Here is a 17,669-nt window from a genome sequence, read left to right as displayed (position 1 = left end):
AGGCCCCTTTTTTGCCACTTGCTTACCCTTTCGTCGACGCGCCGCGGTGCTCGCGGCACGGGCTATCTCCCTTCACCGAGCTTTCGCGCGACCTGCAGGCATTTTTGTCGGTTGCACCGCCCCAGCTAATTTGGTTGGCACCCCTTGGTCCAAACGGTCTAACCTTCGGTTGACCTTCTGGAGAGTATTGTCGAACCCCTCCAAGTAGCTTCTAATGCCAGGGTCAAGTCGTGAACTTGATGGGATATCCTCTACGATATTTTGCGGAACCGAAGGTATTTGGGAAAAGGTGTCCTCTTAGACTTGGGGTATCCCCCCAGCACCCTGGTTGGTTCGCTCAGGTTCAGGTTGGTGGGTCATTTGCTGTTATAGGACCAGTAAGTTAGAGATTCTCCTGATGAAGGATAAACACTAAATCAGGCCCTCCTTCTAGCGCCAAACTGTTGATGCGTGATTTTGATACTAACAAAACACACGTGTGAAATGCTGAGCTGGCTCAGAAGACACACGTGAATGCAAGAAAAAATGAGGGTAAATGCAATAGGAACAGCTTTTAAAGTGGTTCGGATGCTAAGGAAGCAAGTCCTACATCCACTTGATATTTGTATTAATGATAGGGGTCAGGTCGCTTTAGCGGACTGACTTACAAATGATAATACAAGAGAGAGAATGCTATATATTCTTGAGAGAGAGTAGCTAATCCCTTAAATGAGAGAGAAGCTCTCAATTTATAGTGGGATGGATTAAGGTTATCATTACTGAATCTGTGAGTTGGTGAGATTATCCGTGCAAATCTTTCTTTATGTCACATTGCCCACCTTCTAGAGTGATTTACGCGATTTGGCGCAGGGATTGGACACGTGGGATCACCACAACTTCTGGCTGGCCTGGCACGCTCCCACTATTCTGACAAAAGCATAGTGCTCCTTTCCTCACGTGACTCAGCTGCGGGTGTACCCAGGTTCTAACTTTTGTATACTGACCGTACCTTACGTCGGGCCTGCGTTCTTTAGGCATAACATCATCAAATTCTTGTTACGTATTACAAAGGTATTTAAAAAATCGTACTAAAAATGTCAAAGCTGAATTTATACGAAATATAATCTTTTCGGTTCAAATACAAATTATTTTCCTATTTATGTAACAAAGATGATTTTGACTTGAGTCAAACTGGAATCCTCATACGACGTGGTATTTATTTTGGGCCGTCAGCGCATACGCGCGAGGGCGGTTGAGATAACTTTTTTTAAAAAGAAAAAAGACCTAACAAAGCAAAAAGAAGAGAATCAGAAGAAAGCCACAAGAAAAGACAGAGAACTTCAAGAAGGAAAGACAGGGAAAAGAAGATGATCGAGGTGGTGTTGAACGATCGACTGGGGAAGAAGGTCCGCGTTAAGTGCAACGATGACGACACCATCGGCGACTTGAAGAAGCTGGTGGCCGCTCAAACCGGCACCCGATCCGACAAAATTCGGATTCAGAAGTGGTACACCATCTACAAGGACCACATCACTCTTAAAGACTACGAGATCCATGATGGCATGGGCCTTGAGCTCTACTACAGCTAAACATTTTAAGGTTTCTCCCTTTGATTATTGTTTTTGTTTTTGTCTGTTTGAATTATGGATTGTTAGGGTTTCTTCTAGTTGATGATGTTTGAATAAATAAAACATTAATTGGAATTAATTAGTAGTTGCAGTAATTTTTCTTCTTTTGTATCACTTGATAGTGAATTCGTGAAAACGTAGGCTTCTGAAGAATTTGGAAACCAAAGGAGGTCGTCCTCTTGTTTCTTATTTTCTTCGATTTTTTGTTTAATTTTCTGTTTTCCAGATATACATCTTTTTTTTTTTTTTTTATTTTGTCTGCGTGGATTGTGGATAGTTGGGGTTTGTTCTTGGGAGTGTTTTGACATCGAAAAGCGCTGTAGTCTAGTTTATAATGTTTAATTTAACAAACACTCTTTGGAATAAGATATAATAATTTATTATTATTAATAGCCGTTTGAATTTTCTCTTTTTTGGTCTTTTGAAGAATTTAATGATTAGTTTTTGAGAGAATGTTTGGAGGTGCTTTATGAGGAGCTTTTTCAACAAGAACACGCCTAATTAGATAAATATTTTTGAACTTCAAGCGGGTCTACTGAGGCTTCTGATGAATTTAGAACCGTAGCAGTGGGATTGTAATTCAACTAAGCATAATTTCATGGCAAATTTTGTTTTATATTATTGAGGTTTTGGTTTTTGTGCTTTTAATTTCTTGTGTTGAAGATTGTGGATTATTGGTTTTTAATGTTTTTGTATGCCTGCTTAATTGTGATGCATTAGAGGGAATTAAAAGAGAAGGTTAAATAGTTATTTATCAGGGTTCTGTCTCTTGAAAAAACATGAATTAACAAAATCATAGAGGTGTTGTATGAGTAGATAGAGTAGGCTTAATTGCTGGATTCAGGAATGTAATCTACTGTGAAGTAATGGAGTAACAAAGCAATTTAGCTCAAAGTAACGGTAATATTTGTGAATCGTGCTTGCTTTTCCCAGTCATGATGTTTAGTTGTGAATAGAGTTATTGAGACAGAAGAAGCTTCTACCATGATTTTGATGGGAAAAAATATTTAGCAAGGAGTTAAAAGAATGTACGTTTGCTTTTTTCCAAAATATTTTCTTGTTCTTAGAAACTGTTACTTGTTTTCTTTATTATAAAACTTATTTAGCTAACTATTTTTTACATTAAATTTTGATATTTTCTAGCATTTTCGAAAGTTTTATGAGTGATCACATAAAATCCATGCGGCTTTCCTTTTTTATTTAAGGGTAATTCTCTATTGACATGATAAGGCAAAGAAAACTCTAATCTTAATACAAAACTATTTTATAGATCCAACAATTCAAATGTATATTAATTCAAATTAGAAAATTACTTTATATTCTTGTTCTGCAAAACAGACTTTGGCCATAAAAGTAAGAAAATATGGGCAAATATGCCATAATCAACATAGTAAAGCACAAGACACTATATTAAAACATTTAATAATGAAATAGTATTGGAGTGTTTGAATCTAATTCCTTAACTTGAAAGAATTCATTCATGGAGCTAGAACTATTACTTTACTTTATTTTGGTTTTTAAGTTGAGCGATGAAGTGTTGTCATGCCACTCACCGAAGGTATCAGGCCAACGAAAAGGGAGAATAGTTTGATGTACATTGGATTTTGATGGAACACTTGATTGGCAATTCAGCTTTTGTTGCAGTCTTTGGGTTGGACCTTAAGTACTAGTCCAGTTTATAAAACACTGATTCTACTTTCTCTCGTTGACTGGTTTAAGCTAAACATGTTTGAAATATGTTGTTGTCAGATTTATAGTTGATACTTGATATTCAGATTAATACCCCTGTATATTTCAGCTTGTATGATTTTGGTTTTTCCTAATCCTAGTGGTCTACTTGAAATAATGTGTTGGTCTGACATTGTTGCCCGAAGAGGAAAGAAAATATTGGGAGAGGACAATTATGTATCCTACACCTTAGCTTGAATTGATTGCGATCTTATGATGAATACATCTTCATTTGATCTGTGAAAGATTGCAAAAGTAAAATGGATAATGAAGAAACTATTAATCATAACTGATAATTCTCTTTTTTTGTTTTTTTTTTTTTTTTTGGATTACCAGTACTGTTGTCTCTGCTTTATTCCCAAAATTTCTTATTGATAATCATTTAAAATTATATAACTTGAGAATTGCATTAATCGTATAATTTGGATGGTTAGATAGTCTATCTAGGATGTTGTTTATCTCCAAATTAAACTCGAATGAATGAGCTCTTGATCTTCAGGAAGTGGAAAAGAAAGTTATGAATTATAACATCGGTGGTCGTTACCAGTTGGGCAGATTATCATTTTTTGGATGGGCAATTTCACATGCTTTAATATCTTTTTCTGCCTCTGAACAAACACTAATTCTTTCCTATTAGAAAATAAAAGAAAAAGAAAGGAAGGAAGAATAGAAAAGTTTGGTGCTAAATTTTTGTTTTCATCTTTCCTTCTTCTTTTGTTATGGCATATTAAACCTTCAACACAACTGTTATTTTACAGATTATGAAGCAATTGTTTCTGGTTCTTTACATTGATTATTAATATGGTCTTTCTCTACCTTTGGACTTTCCCTTTGGAAGCAACTTTGTTACGTTGTGCAAATCTTCTTCCTAGTTTAAAGAATATGCATGTTTTCAAGCATAACCACATTTTGAGGCTGAAACTAATATTTGTTATTTGCTTTTTTTGTTTTGATATCCAGGTAAGTGATGATATAATAAGCAAGGCATGTCGGAAGTGGGAAGGACAACTTTGCTAGTAATGTCTTGTTAGATAATATTGGCAGGGCCGATTTTATAAGTAATGTCTTGTATGATAGCACATATTATACTCCCGAAAACTTGTATTAGCTTGTTCATGTTGATTTAATATGGATGGTTATTTTCTGTATTATTCTATTTTCATTGGTATGAAAAGATCTTTATTATCAATCAATAGTTGGTATGATTTATGCATGAAGATGAGTATGGCTTCCAAGGGAAAGGTGTGCGCTTTATTTTTGCCTGGTATGGTGTATTGACCTATGAGTTACTAACATCTATTCAATTTCCACATCAATCACAAGATTTGTGGGGTTGATTTTTTTATCGTGCTCTGATTGTGGTTTGTCATATCTGATAGCTTTCTCAGTTGACATGTACATACATTCTCAAATGAGTTGATCGTTTGATCATCATTTATTCATTATTAGTTGGAGTATTTACATCCCAGGAAAATAGTCAATGTTTGAGGTAATGGTTGATCAATCTTTGTGAAGAAGATGTAATACACTGCCTCTTATCCTGGATGAGATAGGTTTGGAATCATTGTTGAACTAATCTCTATTATGTATAGTAGATGCATCTCTTTCTCACAGGCATGTTCACACCCACTTTTATTATTAATATTATTGGTAAAAGGAACCTGTTTTATATTCTGAACGGTTGAGGAGGTCCTGAGTTGATTGGGGATTAGGAATGGTGGACCTTATGCAGGTTGTCTTGAGAGGCGGCCGGGTTGCAGAGTTGATTTGGGATCTACTATACTTTCCAAGTATGGTGCTTGGTGCTTTGTTTTGTCAACATTTGTAGCCTTTTGAGTTTGGTTCATTCCCGGTTCTAGAGTGATTAGAGTTATGCAGTATGTTCATGTCGTCAAATATTTCAAAAAAAGGGCTTCATCCAGTGCATATATTCCGGAGTGACACCAAACTTGCATCCATGTTGTACATTAGAAGAACTTGTATGGAAGCTGCATTGCAAGATTCAATACACACTTTGTGCATAGGCATAGGTGCCTTACGAATTCAAAATTTGCAATGCATCTTGTTGCCAAGTGTTTATTTGCTCCAATTGATGTATGTTGTTGAGGATGTTGAAATGACACAACTTTTTAACTTGAATAAACTATTTTTAGGGGCTTTTTTCTTTTTTGGCGATTAATTTGACAAACCCAGAAGTTGAAATGCTTTACGGCGAAGGTATAATGATCATTGGTTTTCTCACCGCCAAATTTGACTGGAGTTTGTCACGATCAGCTCAGCTAGAATAGACCCATTCTTTGCAAGATTTGGACATTAGTTTCTGTTTCTGATATCATTTCCAGAAATTCGAGAGACATTTATTCTTTTTGCAATACTAGGTGACAATATTAGTCTCAAATGAAATTGGGTTGGTGTTGAATATTTACTTGATTTTCTTCATGTTTAATCAAGTCATCAAACATGGTTCATTCAGGTGAATTTTGACCAACTCCACTGCCCTTACCTCCAAATTAATCAACTCTCAATCCAACCAAATTCACACTGAGTCCTTTAATAAGAGATATCAAAGGGATCATATTGCAATATAACTCAAGGAATTCCCCTTTTCTTCAGGATCCATCACGTAGTATGAATAAAATCTTTAATCAGAACAACCATGCATTTATTTAATGTAATATGAAGAAATCTGGTGAAGATGAACATGCTTTCTCTGGTTACCCTTCCTTATTTTAAATCTGAAAACAACCCATTTTACATTATATTTACAAAGTGATACGAATACGATGTTGTTTTTTGACAAATTTGCACATTTTGACAACTCTTAGTTGACTCAATACCAAAACCCCAATTGCTCCATGTTTCCAATGTTTTGTTTATAACTTAGAAAACGCAAAAACAATAAAAAGACAGGTTGGAGATTTCCAATTCCCATGTCGGAAATCTGATTTTCTGTGTTGACTCATCATCATATATTATGAAAATTTCTTGGATCTTGTTCATTAAAATAATTCTATTTAAACAGCTTAGCTTAGTCCCATTAAGTCTTTAATTAATAAACTAATTACCTACGAGTTTCAACGCTATTTTCCCATCTCTTTCCCCTTTTAAAATCTCGTACAACATGAGTCACTCCCAACCCTTTCTTTTATATTTTTTAAGCTTAATTAATGGTCAAATTAAGAGACTCTGAAAACTCCTATTATATCACATGTTATTATTTTTATTTATTTCATATTATTGATATAATTATTCTTAATCCTAATGTCAATGTCGATAAATATTAAATTAAATATTAAAAATTTTTTATGTTCATATGTACATTCCCACCACGTCCAAAATTGCGAGCTGAAAGTGTGAACAATGATGATGATGATTCATACATAGGAAGAAGACTCCGGCATCAAAACGGCAACGTAGAGCACATTACTCTAGGGATCTCTGTGTTCTTAAAAGTTGAGCTTCACCGATTTAAATTGATTCTTGTCTATTCAATTCATATGTTGAAGAAGATCCTCCATTTGGGTTCATGGATTTCTCAATCTATTTTCATTATAATTACTTCTTTTCTTAATTAAAATATCTTATTTGAAAATTGTTAATTTTTTTTATCTAGTAATGTTATACTAAACTGAAAAACTGTATCAACATCTTAGGTACTTAGGATATTTGAATCAGTTTACACGTATTTCAATTAATTTTTTAAGTCCATTGATCCTATAAGATCAAAAAACGAGATAAGCCACGATACATGCTCAAGGAATGAAACAAACTTCCTTAACCGTCAGACCAACCCCTTAAAGTTAAAATTGTGTCAACATTTTCACAAAAGAATATATTGTTTTTAGTGGAGTCAATAGCCCCCGCTCGGCCGTAGATGGGTTCGTGTACAAAACATAATAGTAAATAAATAAAATGAGAAAGTAAAAAAGGGAAGAAGATATTAAATATCAAATTCATGGGATCAAGATCCTTAATACATGCTCTGTAAGTTGACAGAGGCAACAATGGTACACGATCTTACTTGAATCATGTGCCATAATAGCAGCTCATTGTTGTAATGTAAACGTTATAATGCAAGTCAAAGGGCCAAACCCTAACCCTAACCCTAATCAAATCGAATGGCTTTTCTAGGGTTTTTTATTTTCCTTCCTTGACTCACGAATCTTTGTCTGCCTCGTGCAACTTAATTAAAACCCACTTCAAACCTTTGACTTCCCACCCTTCTTAACCATGGTTAATCCCCCTTCATTTTTTTAGCTTCTTTTTTTATTTCTTCAAATCCCTGTGAAATTAATATTAATATTAATCATCTTCATTTTTATCTTATATATTATATATGTATCTCGACCGTTGTTAGAGCTGGTTGCAATTAATGGCTACATTTGGGAAGTGCTTCTAGGAAACACTTCCTAATTGTGCACTTAGTTTTAAGCTAGAGTGAAGTTAATGTCAATATCTCTAGACAAAATGTACAGTTTGTTTGATTAAAGATTTGTTTGTTAAACTGTGAATTACTGAGTATCTGGGTTGTCCATGGTAAATAGGGATTTGTCTGTGATTTTTTTAAACTGTTTAAGTTTGTTTTTTTCAGGAATCTTTCTTTAGACCCGGATAGGGGCTTGTTTGTTGCATCAAATCTTGTCATGATCCCAACAAAAACATCCCAGAATCTCTGGGCTCTGTTCTGCAACAAGATCCAAGATTTTTTCACCACTGTTTGTTTTTGGATTTGGTTGTGTTACTGTGTGATAACAGAACAATGTTACAATTCAAACTTCAAATTTTGCCACCCAAGTCTATTAAAATGACTAAAGGGATATAGGGCTAAGTAGAGTGGTGTATAGGCAGATTAAGAGGGACAAGATCAGAATGAAACCAAAATTTGTTTTTGTCTTGACCGTAAGAAGTACAAAATCTAGGAAAAGGCTAACAAATGGAGTTTCAACCTAGGCTCTAGACATGTTTTTGTTTTGATTATAGTAGCTAGCTCTAGTTCTTTTTCTAGCTTTTCTATTTGTTAATAATCTGTTGGCGACATCAATTTTTTAGTGTTGCTACATATGCCTAGAAGAAAACTGTTATCCACAAAATGGCAATGGATTCACAGTGAAGGATTACGCTGTACTGTTTGCTGATAATGAGAGATTCTTGAGAGGAAGGCAATTCCCAGAAGACATTACAAAAGTTGGTACAGTTTGTTTAAGGGTTGTTGCACCGCTCAAACTAGGACAACACTAGCAGTTGAAAGTGGGCGGCACCGACTTTGCTTTAGAAAGTGATTTAATGCAGAAAGCTGAAACAGACTCCTTCACTGTTCAAAACTGTTGTGTTAAGAAACATTCCCATGGTTTTGCCAAGGAAGAACAAAAATAGTAAGACTACCAATTCCAGAACATCAACAACAATTCCTGGGATGGTTTCATGTTACGTAAAATAGTTTATTCCCTCGCGCATGGAGCACCGGGGATGAAATTTTCCATAAAGGCAAAAAGCAGAAAATGAATGAATTTATGGATTATAAACCTTTACATTTTCTCCATTTCATAGATGCATACGCTTAAAAGGCCACTCTCGCCAGAAAGAGTTGAGGCTTATTCAACATTTTGCAGCCCTGTGATCCATATATGCTAAGAAATGCTTTTTCTTCATGCATACTTCTAATTTATAGGATAAACAACGAATAAATCAAGGGCAAAGTTGAATCTGTATTAACAAACGCGAACTACAATATCCCAAAATTGGATGAAGTGGACTTCTCCACAACTCCAAAAAGGAGAAACAAAACAGAAAAACTAACAAGCGAAAGTCAAAACAAAGGACTTCGAAACTGTACATTTGACAAAAAATCCTCCATCTCTATCTGCCTACATTGTCACTGCCTGAATCTGTAAGAATAGTTAGCCTTCTCGCTGTCTTCAGAAATTCACTGCAACATCAAACAGATAATAACCTTATAAGACTAGACTGAAAATTAAATAACCAATTAAAAGGATTGGTAAGACATAAAAAAGGCAACAAAAATAGTAAAGAAGATGAAATTACCCGAAGGGTACATCCCCAGTGTGTTTAATAGAACCTGTTGCATCCCGGTACAACACATTGCTAAACATTTCAGCACTTCCTATGCCAAACATGTTGGCTAACTTTCCATAAAGCTCTTCATATGAACCAAGGACGGACAGATCAAGGGTTCGACCTACGTCCTCTGATTCCATGAACACTTTGCAATGGCCAGTCTCCAAACCAAGATCAGATTTCTGGTGATCTTTGCACCAAGGAGACCCTTCATCGGAAGAGTTTTCTAGTGGAACATTCTGATGAACTGCTGAACCAGAGCCATCAGAAGACATTGCTGTCTTCTCTGGATTGCCATCTGATGAACTGTTTCCAACAGTATCACCAGAGCAGCTTTGAGAACTATGCTGTTGAGGGAGAATGAGTTGACCAAACAATAAGATGTGAGGTGTCTTTATTTCATTGTTGTCCTTAAAACTCTGGGTGGAATTTCCCATACTCAGCAAGCAAGACATATTCCCAGAATTTCTGGTGTCACTCAGAAAATTGCCACTGGAGATTTTAGCAGGTTGTGCAACATGATCACGCTGCTGAAAACCAACTGGAAACAGACCTGACTGCAGCTTGTTGAAGTGGAGATCTGAAGATAGTCCATATTGAGCATGCCTGGCTCCCTGTATGCCTGCAGGAATATTGTCCGAAATGCAACTTAACGGACTGCTGGTCATGAGAAGGTTTCTGGAAAATGATGGCATTGGAAGTTGGTTCATCAAAGAAAAATCTGGGTGTTCAGGAAGCCGCAATTTCTTTCTTGGTGGTGAGAAGGGAGAGAGATGGATAGCTGGTATGTTTGATACCAGTTCAACCAACCATGGGCTAACACGCTTCACATTCTGGAGCAGATCTGGCTCATCCCATGCTACCTGAAACATAATTATTTGCAAAAAGATATAAGAACCAAGCATATTTTCAGAGAAAAATGATACAAGACAATAGATGAAAACTTAATGCAATATTCAGCAGAAATTCTATGCCATATAGATGCTTTAAGGAATTTATAGCTTCAGAAATCTTAAACTATAAAAAAACAGTTAGATGCATGCTATGCTGCTTACTCCAGAGTGTAATATAGCACAATTTATGTGCTAGCCATGGATGCAATTCCTTTCCTTATATTACATTCCATTTCTTATAGCATATTTTAGACTCAGACATCGGAAATACAGATCAATATAGCTTTTCAATGCACAAAAAACAAAAAAAAAAACAAAAATGGCCTCTTACTTGAGAAAGCAAATTATTAAATTCATAACCACAATAATTAAACATGAACAAAAGATTATAGCAATACTAGAAATAAGGACAAGTTTACCTGCAGAAGCCGCCATGGGGAATTAGGCCAACGAACAGGATCAGCAACCTGAACAGAAGAGATGGTTCCCATAAACCAGCTGATCCGAGATGAATCCTCAGTTTCAAAAGCCATTTTAAATCTCATTCCAGAACACCACTGAATTTGCATTGCAGCTCTCACAGCTGAGGCCTTAACAACAAACTCTGGTGTGCTTGCACGTGGGTAGTAAACAACCTCAAAGGGTTGTCCATTAGCAGCAAGAGTTGCAGCTTCAACAACAGACTCAGCCCTCACTTTCCCCCTCAAATCACCATTAGAATTTCTCCTCTTTAATTTATTCTCATCCTCTCTCATATAACCTGAATATCCCCCAAAAGGAAAGCCACAATTTCCACCTCCTGAGTTCCACCCAACAGAATAGTCAGATCCACCACCAATTCCTCCCTTTTTTGCCCTTCGAATCCCCACACAGAGATCCCCATTTTCTGCTCTCAGAAAAACAATCGAATCTCCAGCAACGAGCTTCTTCTGGTTTACAAAATTACTCCACCCTGTCGTCAGAAGATGACGACGAGGTGTTCCTCTATAAATATGCCTAAACTTCCAAACTTCACCGTGCACATCCTTTGCAAGAATGGTTTGAACAGGAGGCTCTGCACTATAATCCAATCTTGGAAATATAGTCTCAGCACAATAGCGAGGAACAGAAAACCCCCCACCATTGTTTGCATCAGATTGTGTCAAAGTCTTAGCAAAAGACGCCGGCTTTTCACTACACTCATTAATTCCTCCATTTCCATCAAACCCCACATCCTCAAAATCATCCAACCCATTGTTTTTTACTGCAATCAGCCTAATTTTCGCAAAAACCTCATCAGTTTCAGTATCTGCCATATACTTTATGGCAGTTACTCGACAGGGGATCATCGCAGGGAGGTTAAGATTTGAAAATTCTATGTTCCCTTTAGCATGTTCTAAGTGACCCTGAGGAAAATAAAACACTTTAGAGTTTATTAATGGCATTTGAACCATACCACCAGCACAGGCATGCCATAGTTGTGCATCTAAACAGCTTTCTGTTGTTGGATTCTTCTTCAACGAGTCCTTTGCCGCATCCATAACTGTAATCATTGCTAACTTACAGCCTTTCCAGCATACAAATTTTTCCTCCTCTTTGCTCAACACTAGCCCTCAGTCAAAAAACTTCTAGAACATGAATGAAAATAAATATTTGTCAGCTATATCACAAAAAAAAAAAAAAAAAAATACATAACAAAAATAATAAAGATCAGATTTTTATCATGAGAATTATCAAATCAACTACAAAAAAAGAACTTTCTTCAATTTTCTCAACAACCCATCAAAGAAAACGAAAATCCCATAAAAATAAATCCAAAAAAAAAATAATAATAATAAGTCACACAATCTCTTTACCTAATCTCTGCAACGAAAATTCTGCCAAAGGAATCACCAAAATGTACAGAGAAGAAACAGCGTGTTCACATAAAAACAACCGAAACCAAAACTTTTCCTAACAGAAATCCACTTTTGTGTGTGAAAAGGGAGTGAAAGAGGCGTTTGGTGAAGTGAGTCAATAGTGGAAGTTTAAAGAAAAGAAAAACAAGAGAGAGAGAGACAGTGAGTGTGTGTTGGAGGTGTGAAGCTTCGTTTCGTTGGGTTGCCGACCAGACTCAAATTAAGTGTTAAAAAGAGAGGTTTGCTGAGGAAAGAGAAAATAGAAATAAATAAAGTGAAAACGAAAAAGTGTTTTTGTTTTTTTTTTTTTTTTTCTTTTTTGCTTTTTTCTGTTTTACTTTCTTTGTTTTGGATCACTTCAGTCCACTGCTAAAGCCAAGTTCAGGTGATTTTACCTGATCTTTTTAGCCAAACTTATTTTCTCACCCCCGCCCTCACTAAGCGCGTGCTATTTACTACCAGTGTAATCTTTTCTTAATATCGATGTAATAATTTGATGTATCTATCAGATATTAAACATTCTAATTTCGAATCATTTTTACAAGTCATAGGAGAAAATCGGGTATTTTCATTTATATCCATCCCAATAAGTTATTTATTGAATCGTTGTAATTGATGTTTGAACTCGAAGAGAAGGAAAAGATTTTTGAAAAGTGGGTTATCCGATAATTTTTTTATTTAATTTTATGAGATTGTATAATTGTTAGGATTATATTTACATCAAAATTTTGTTATTCAATTAACTCATTTCATATCAAAATAAATACAATTTGTAATTCTTTTATTGCGCAATAGTATTAAAGAAATAAATAGAATTTTGATTTTTTTTTCTTTTTTTATTCCATAAGTTCCTATCATCAACATTTACCATTGTATTATATGATTAGATAAATTTTTAATAATTTTAAAAAAAAAGGTAAAAATATCTAAAATGGTAGAAAGAGAGTGAGTCCACGCGCTAGAGAAGGAAGTTGGGGTGAGGGGTGGGGCAAATCCCCACATAATCATAAAGGAAGTCTCCATAATAAAATAAAATAAAACATGGAATTTACTTAAACATTAATAATATAAATTTTTTTAAATAAAATAAAAAATGATAATCCCGAAAAAGGAGATTTTGGTTTCAACTCGCATCGCGACATTTTGAAAAATATTCGCGACTTTTACGTACTGCTCTGAAATCAAGGGAGCCTAACCAGATTCATTTGACCGTGGTAAGTTCATTTTGCCAAGCCCCCTAACTCTCCGGAACTAACCATGGTTTACTCCATTAACCATGGTTAACTCAATTAGTCCATTGCCTTTGTGTCAACTTATGACTCTTCCGTTACTGGTTGTTAAGTACCCTCCCTGATTTTTGGGTCGGGACCAGATTTGGTCCGGTAATTTTACTGTAAATTACAAGGTCAATTTTTTTAAAATACTTCACTTTTAATCTCATTACCAATATACCCTTCAGTTTTTATTAATAACAAAATTCTCTTAAGGTTTTTGAAATAACAAAAATTATTTTCGTTAAATTTTAATCGTTAAAATATACATAAGAAAGTGATTTCAACAAATATTTATTAATTCATAATGAATTGTAAGGACAAGAGTTTTTGTTACGAAAAAAAACTAGTTTACAACTCAATCCACAACTTTCTCTTACAACCCTCCCTAACGTAGCAAAAAGTTGAAACGAACGTCCTCTTTCATAAAAACATCATTCTTTATGAAGGAATGTTATACCTTATTGAAAGGATTGCATACCTTAGAATGTCATACCTTCTAAGAAACAATCATTCATTCTTTGAGAAAGGTCGTTCATTATAAAGCGAAGGTCATTTCTTAGGTCTAATCAAATCATTTTTGCTTAGGTGTGGTGGATTAACGTGACATACCAACTCAACTACCACATGAGGTTGTAAAAGTAGTGAGAATGGTTATTGGGTAATATTACTCTTTTATTTCAGAAATGGACAATGATTATGTTTAAAAAATCAAGGTAGAATGAATAATATTAATTCATTTTTCAACCAACTGTGTCTCTGTTAAGATTAAGATAAAATTGAGATTATTTTTATTTTCTAATTTGTGGTTAGTGGGTGATTAAGCAAAGTTTGGGGATTGGATTAAGGAAGAAAAGAAAAGAAACGTGAGTTGTGATTAAGGACAAGATAATGTGATAATAAAAGGTTTATGGAAAGCCAAAACATTAAGCATTTGAATAAACTTTGGTTGGTCTAATTTTGATAGATTTAAAGTATGCTAATTTTTTGAGAGAACAATAAAAAGGAATGAAAGAGTCAAATATAGATTGTTAAAACATAAAGTTTTAATTCAATTAATGTACTTTGATTTTAATAGCCCACCAATCAATTTTGTTGGGTTGATAGAAAGTTAAATTAATTATTCTCATTTATATTTATCCATAAAGACATCAATTTGTGATGGGCTTTTATTATAATTGTTTTTAAATTTAGAGTTAAAAAAAAAAAAAAAAAAAAGATAAATAATAGTTGGCTTTCTAACTACCTTGGAGACACACATTACTTGAAACTTATTTATATCTTTGTCCAATATTTAATTCTTTGAAACGGACCCTCACCAATCTTTAAACTAAACTTCCATTACCACTCATATTTTTTGCCATTTAATTTCTATAATATGTACCTAAATAAAAGAATAAATAAATAATAATTTAGAAGAAAATATCATCCATTCATCACCATCCAAAAACTTTTATTTTTTTTATTTCATTAATTTAATTACAATTTTTAAAAAAAAAAATAGATACTATGTAGCTCATAATATGCTCGAACCAATTATCTCTAGAAGTTTAGCGATTCGTTCAGAACTCTTAGTGATTATTCAAGAGGTTCGAGTTTCGAATCCTACAACTACTAATAAGGATGACCACTGAGGCTTACTTGGCCTAACTTCAAGACCATAGGGAATAGTCGAGGTACACTAAGTTGCTTGGATATCCGGATACAAAAAAAAACTCCAACCAATTAAAAGATATTGGCCATTTAAACTTCATAAAATTCCATATCTTTCACAAATTGATTTCTTGAAAAAAAAAAGCAGAAAACATTCTGAGAATGTAATAACATTTCCAGAGCATTTGGAAAGTGACTCTTAACAAGACAGATAGCCTACATGGCCTGGATATCCGGATACTAAAAAAAAAAAAAAAGAAAGAAGCTCCAACCAATTAAATAGATATTGGCCATTTAAACTTCATAAAATTACCATATACTTTCACAAATTTATTTCTTTAAAAAAAAAAAAAGGCAAAACATTCTGGAGAATGTATACATTCCAAGCATTTGGAAAGTGACTCTTTAACAAGACAGTAGCTACAAATGGACATAACTTGATAAGACATTAACAGTTGGAATTGAAACCACCTGATTTTGACACCTTTTTGTCTTCCCCTTCAATTAATTTTTTTTATTTTATAATTATTTTACTCATGGAAAAAGAAAATATTTTTGTAGAATATAAAATGGGGTTTCATTGACACCACAACAAAACCATACCCTACTTAAAGACATTTTCCGTGGTTGTCTTTCTTAGTCTTAGGAGGGGCCTTTGAAAATACATTTTCAACTCAAACAAAATATTCATTGTCTTTTGCAATTTATTTCTCTTTCTTTCTTTCTCCTCCATTACAATTTCACCAATTTTTGGAAATACATTATATTTTCCGTATTCTTTTGCATGTTTTTGTCAGATCCTCTTCACCAAAAATGCCCTTAGATTTCAACCAAAATGCTTTTACCGACATCCTGTTCTTATGAGGTATCACACATGTCGCACCGTTTTAAATCCACGTCAACTAAGTAATATTATTATTTTAAGACCAAGCCTACACTTTGCTCTTGACCTTTCACCCAGTATTTTAAAACTCGCCTAGCGACTAATTAAACCGAGACCTGACCTTCACGGCTAAGTTATAATTTCCCTTTTCACCATAACCTTAGAATTTAAGATAATAATCGACGAACATTGAAGATCAGGATTTAGTTTTAAAGAAAGTGTCGGTGATGCAATGTGCAATAAATTGATTTCTGTGAGTTAATTAGACCAGAAATAAAAAAAAAAAAAAAAAAGCGGCGGTAACAACTGGCTTTTGCTAGCGATTGTCAAGGTGAATGGGGGTGGGATAGATGGGTTTTTGTCAAGAGGCTGAGAGAGTATTTTCCTGGTGATGGGAAGAGGTTGTCACCGTTGGCGTGGTAAATTTGGCAAAATCAATGGACATTAGCTATGTGAGATGTACAATTTTTTATGGAATCAATCATTATAAATTGAACTCATACTTATTCGTTTAGTGAGATGTGACAATTTTACATTAAGAAAGGATATATATTTTTGGCTAAAATAATCTCAAAAGCAGTTTTTGAATAAATACTAAAATTTAGTATAAAAAAATAAAAATAAGAAACCCAGTGATAACAGGCAGTTTAAGTGATTGTCTTTAAGTGATTGTCCACGCATCAAATTTGCCGACACATGGTGTGGACTGTGGTCTATTGCTCATGATGCACATATTTTTTTCCCTTTCAAAATGGACACAAACTCAATGCTAACTGTACTCCAATTTTAGTGGTATTACCCTACTTTTATTATTATATATTGAATCATTTATAAATACAAATTTATATTATTTTCTCTTATTTTTCCTAAGTTTTAGCATCATTCAATCAAATTTCAAAATATCAAATTTTATAGAGGGCATCATTGAATAACATTATTTTCTTCAGGTGTCTCAAATAACAATTCAACCCTTATCGTTACTATTCCATTAGGATTCTTGTCAGGTAAATAACACACCCCAAAACTCTAGCGGAACACTGACTACATGGAGTAAATAGTTATTTTAGACATATAAGGTGTAATGTTGATTTTATTTATTTTTTATTTGTGTTCACCGAGATGTTCAGACCAACTTTTACGTACTCCAATTAATTCTTCAAGACCCTAAAATTATTGGCTGAGTAAGAGCTCTAATGGCTATCCTCATTAACACTTAAAAAAGAACTCGAACTCATAACCTCTTGAATAATAGATTCTATCCAACTACTCAACTACTTAGAATTAGGTTGTAAAGTTGAATTCTAATTTATAACGTGGAAAACTAAGTTGCAAGTAACGTTACCCGAACTGTGCAATATTAAAGTCATGTTATTAATCATTTCCATTAGATTTCTGACATCTGACCAACACTGACAACAAGTAATAAATAGTTATTTTAAATATCTGCGGAGAAAATTACAATTAATCTCAATTTCATGAATTCTAGTTTATTTTTCCCAAAAAAATGAGTTTCGAGTAACGTTACTTGGACTGTACAGTGACAGAAGTCAATAACTTGCATGTAAACAGTGATGTGACAATAGTGTCTTTTGCTTTGGTAGTTAATTCTGAGTGGCATCGGCAGTTACAAAGGTGAAAATAACAGACAATGAAAACTACTTAACAAGTTAATTACAGAGAAA

The 17,669-nt window shown here is 34.2% G+C and overlaps 2 protein-coding genes across 3 annotated transcripts; one reads left to right on the top strand and one right to left on the bottom strand.

Annotated features, from left to right (window-relative positions):
• The first annotated feature begins 1,266 nt into the window (after positions 1–1,266).
• Positions 1,267–4,524, top strand: LOC116109855 (ubiquitin-like protein 5). The gene is made up of 2 exons (XM_031396097.1): positions 1,267–1,578; positions 4,296–4,524. The coding sequence occupies exon 1, from the start codon at positions 1,347–1,349 to the stop codon at positions 1,566–1,568; it is 222 nt and encodes a 73-aa protein (XP_031251957.1). The 5' UTR covers positions 1,267–1,346; the 3' UTR covers positions 1,569–1,578; positions 4,296–4,524.
• Positions 4,525–9,016: 4,492 nt separating this feature from the next.
• On the bottom strand, positions 9,017–12,399 carry LOC116109828 (auxin response factor 16-like). 2 transcript variants are annotated; one of them, XM_031396063.1, is made up of 4 exons: positions 12,139–12,399; positions 10,723–11,910; positions 9,378–10,273; positions 9,017–9,261 (listed from the first exon to the last, which is right to left on the bottom strand). In XM_031396063.1, exons 2-4 carry the CDS (start codon positions 11,833–11,835, stop codon positions 9,192–9,194), a joined length of 2,079 nt encoding a protein of 692 aa, XP_031251923.1. In that variant the 5' UTR covers positions 11,836–11,910; positions 12,139–12,399; the 3' UTR covers positions 9,017–9,191. The 2 variants fall into 2 exon arrangements, with proteins under 2 accessions (XP_031251923.1, XP_031251924.1); XM_031396064.1 differs by having other exon boundaries at positions 10,723–11,907.
• Between the last annotated feature and the right edge of the window lie 5,270 nt (positions 12,400–17,669).

The sequence above is a fragment of the Pistacia vera genome, unplaced genomic scaffold, assembly GCF_008641045.1.
Source record: "Pistacia vera cultivar Batoury unplaced genomic scaffold, PisVer_v2 Contig59, whole genome shotgun sequence".
Lineage (NCBI taxonomy): Eukaryota > Viridiplantae > Streptophyta > Magnoliopsida > Sapindales > Anacardiaceae > Pistacia > Pistacia vera.
Note: the sequence above shows the minus strand (reverse complement) of the source record. Positions and strands in the feature narration are given on the sequence as shown.

What these genes read in the sequence shown, in the direction of transcription:
- LOC116109855 (XM_031396097.1), top strand. Translation starts at nt 1,347, where the DNA reads ATGATCGAGGTGGTGTTGAACGATCGACTGGGGAAGAAGGTCCGCGTT.
- LOC116109828 (XM_031396063.1), bottom strand. Translation starts at nt 11,835, where the DNA reads ATGATTACAGTTATGGATGCGGCAAAGGACTCGTTGAAGAAGAATCCA. An exon ending in CCCCATGGCGGCTTCTGCAG is followed by an intron (nt 10,274 to 10,722) that starts GTAAACTTGTCC and finishes ATTATGTTTCAG; the next exon opens with GTAGCATGGGATGAGCCAGA. An exon ending in ACTGGGGATGTACCCTTCGG is followed by an intron (nt 9,262 to 9,377) that starts GTAATTTCATCT and finishes TTGATGTTGCAG; the next exon opens with TGAATTTCTGAAGACAGCGA.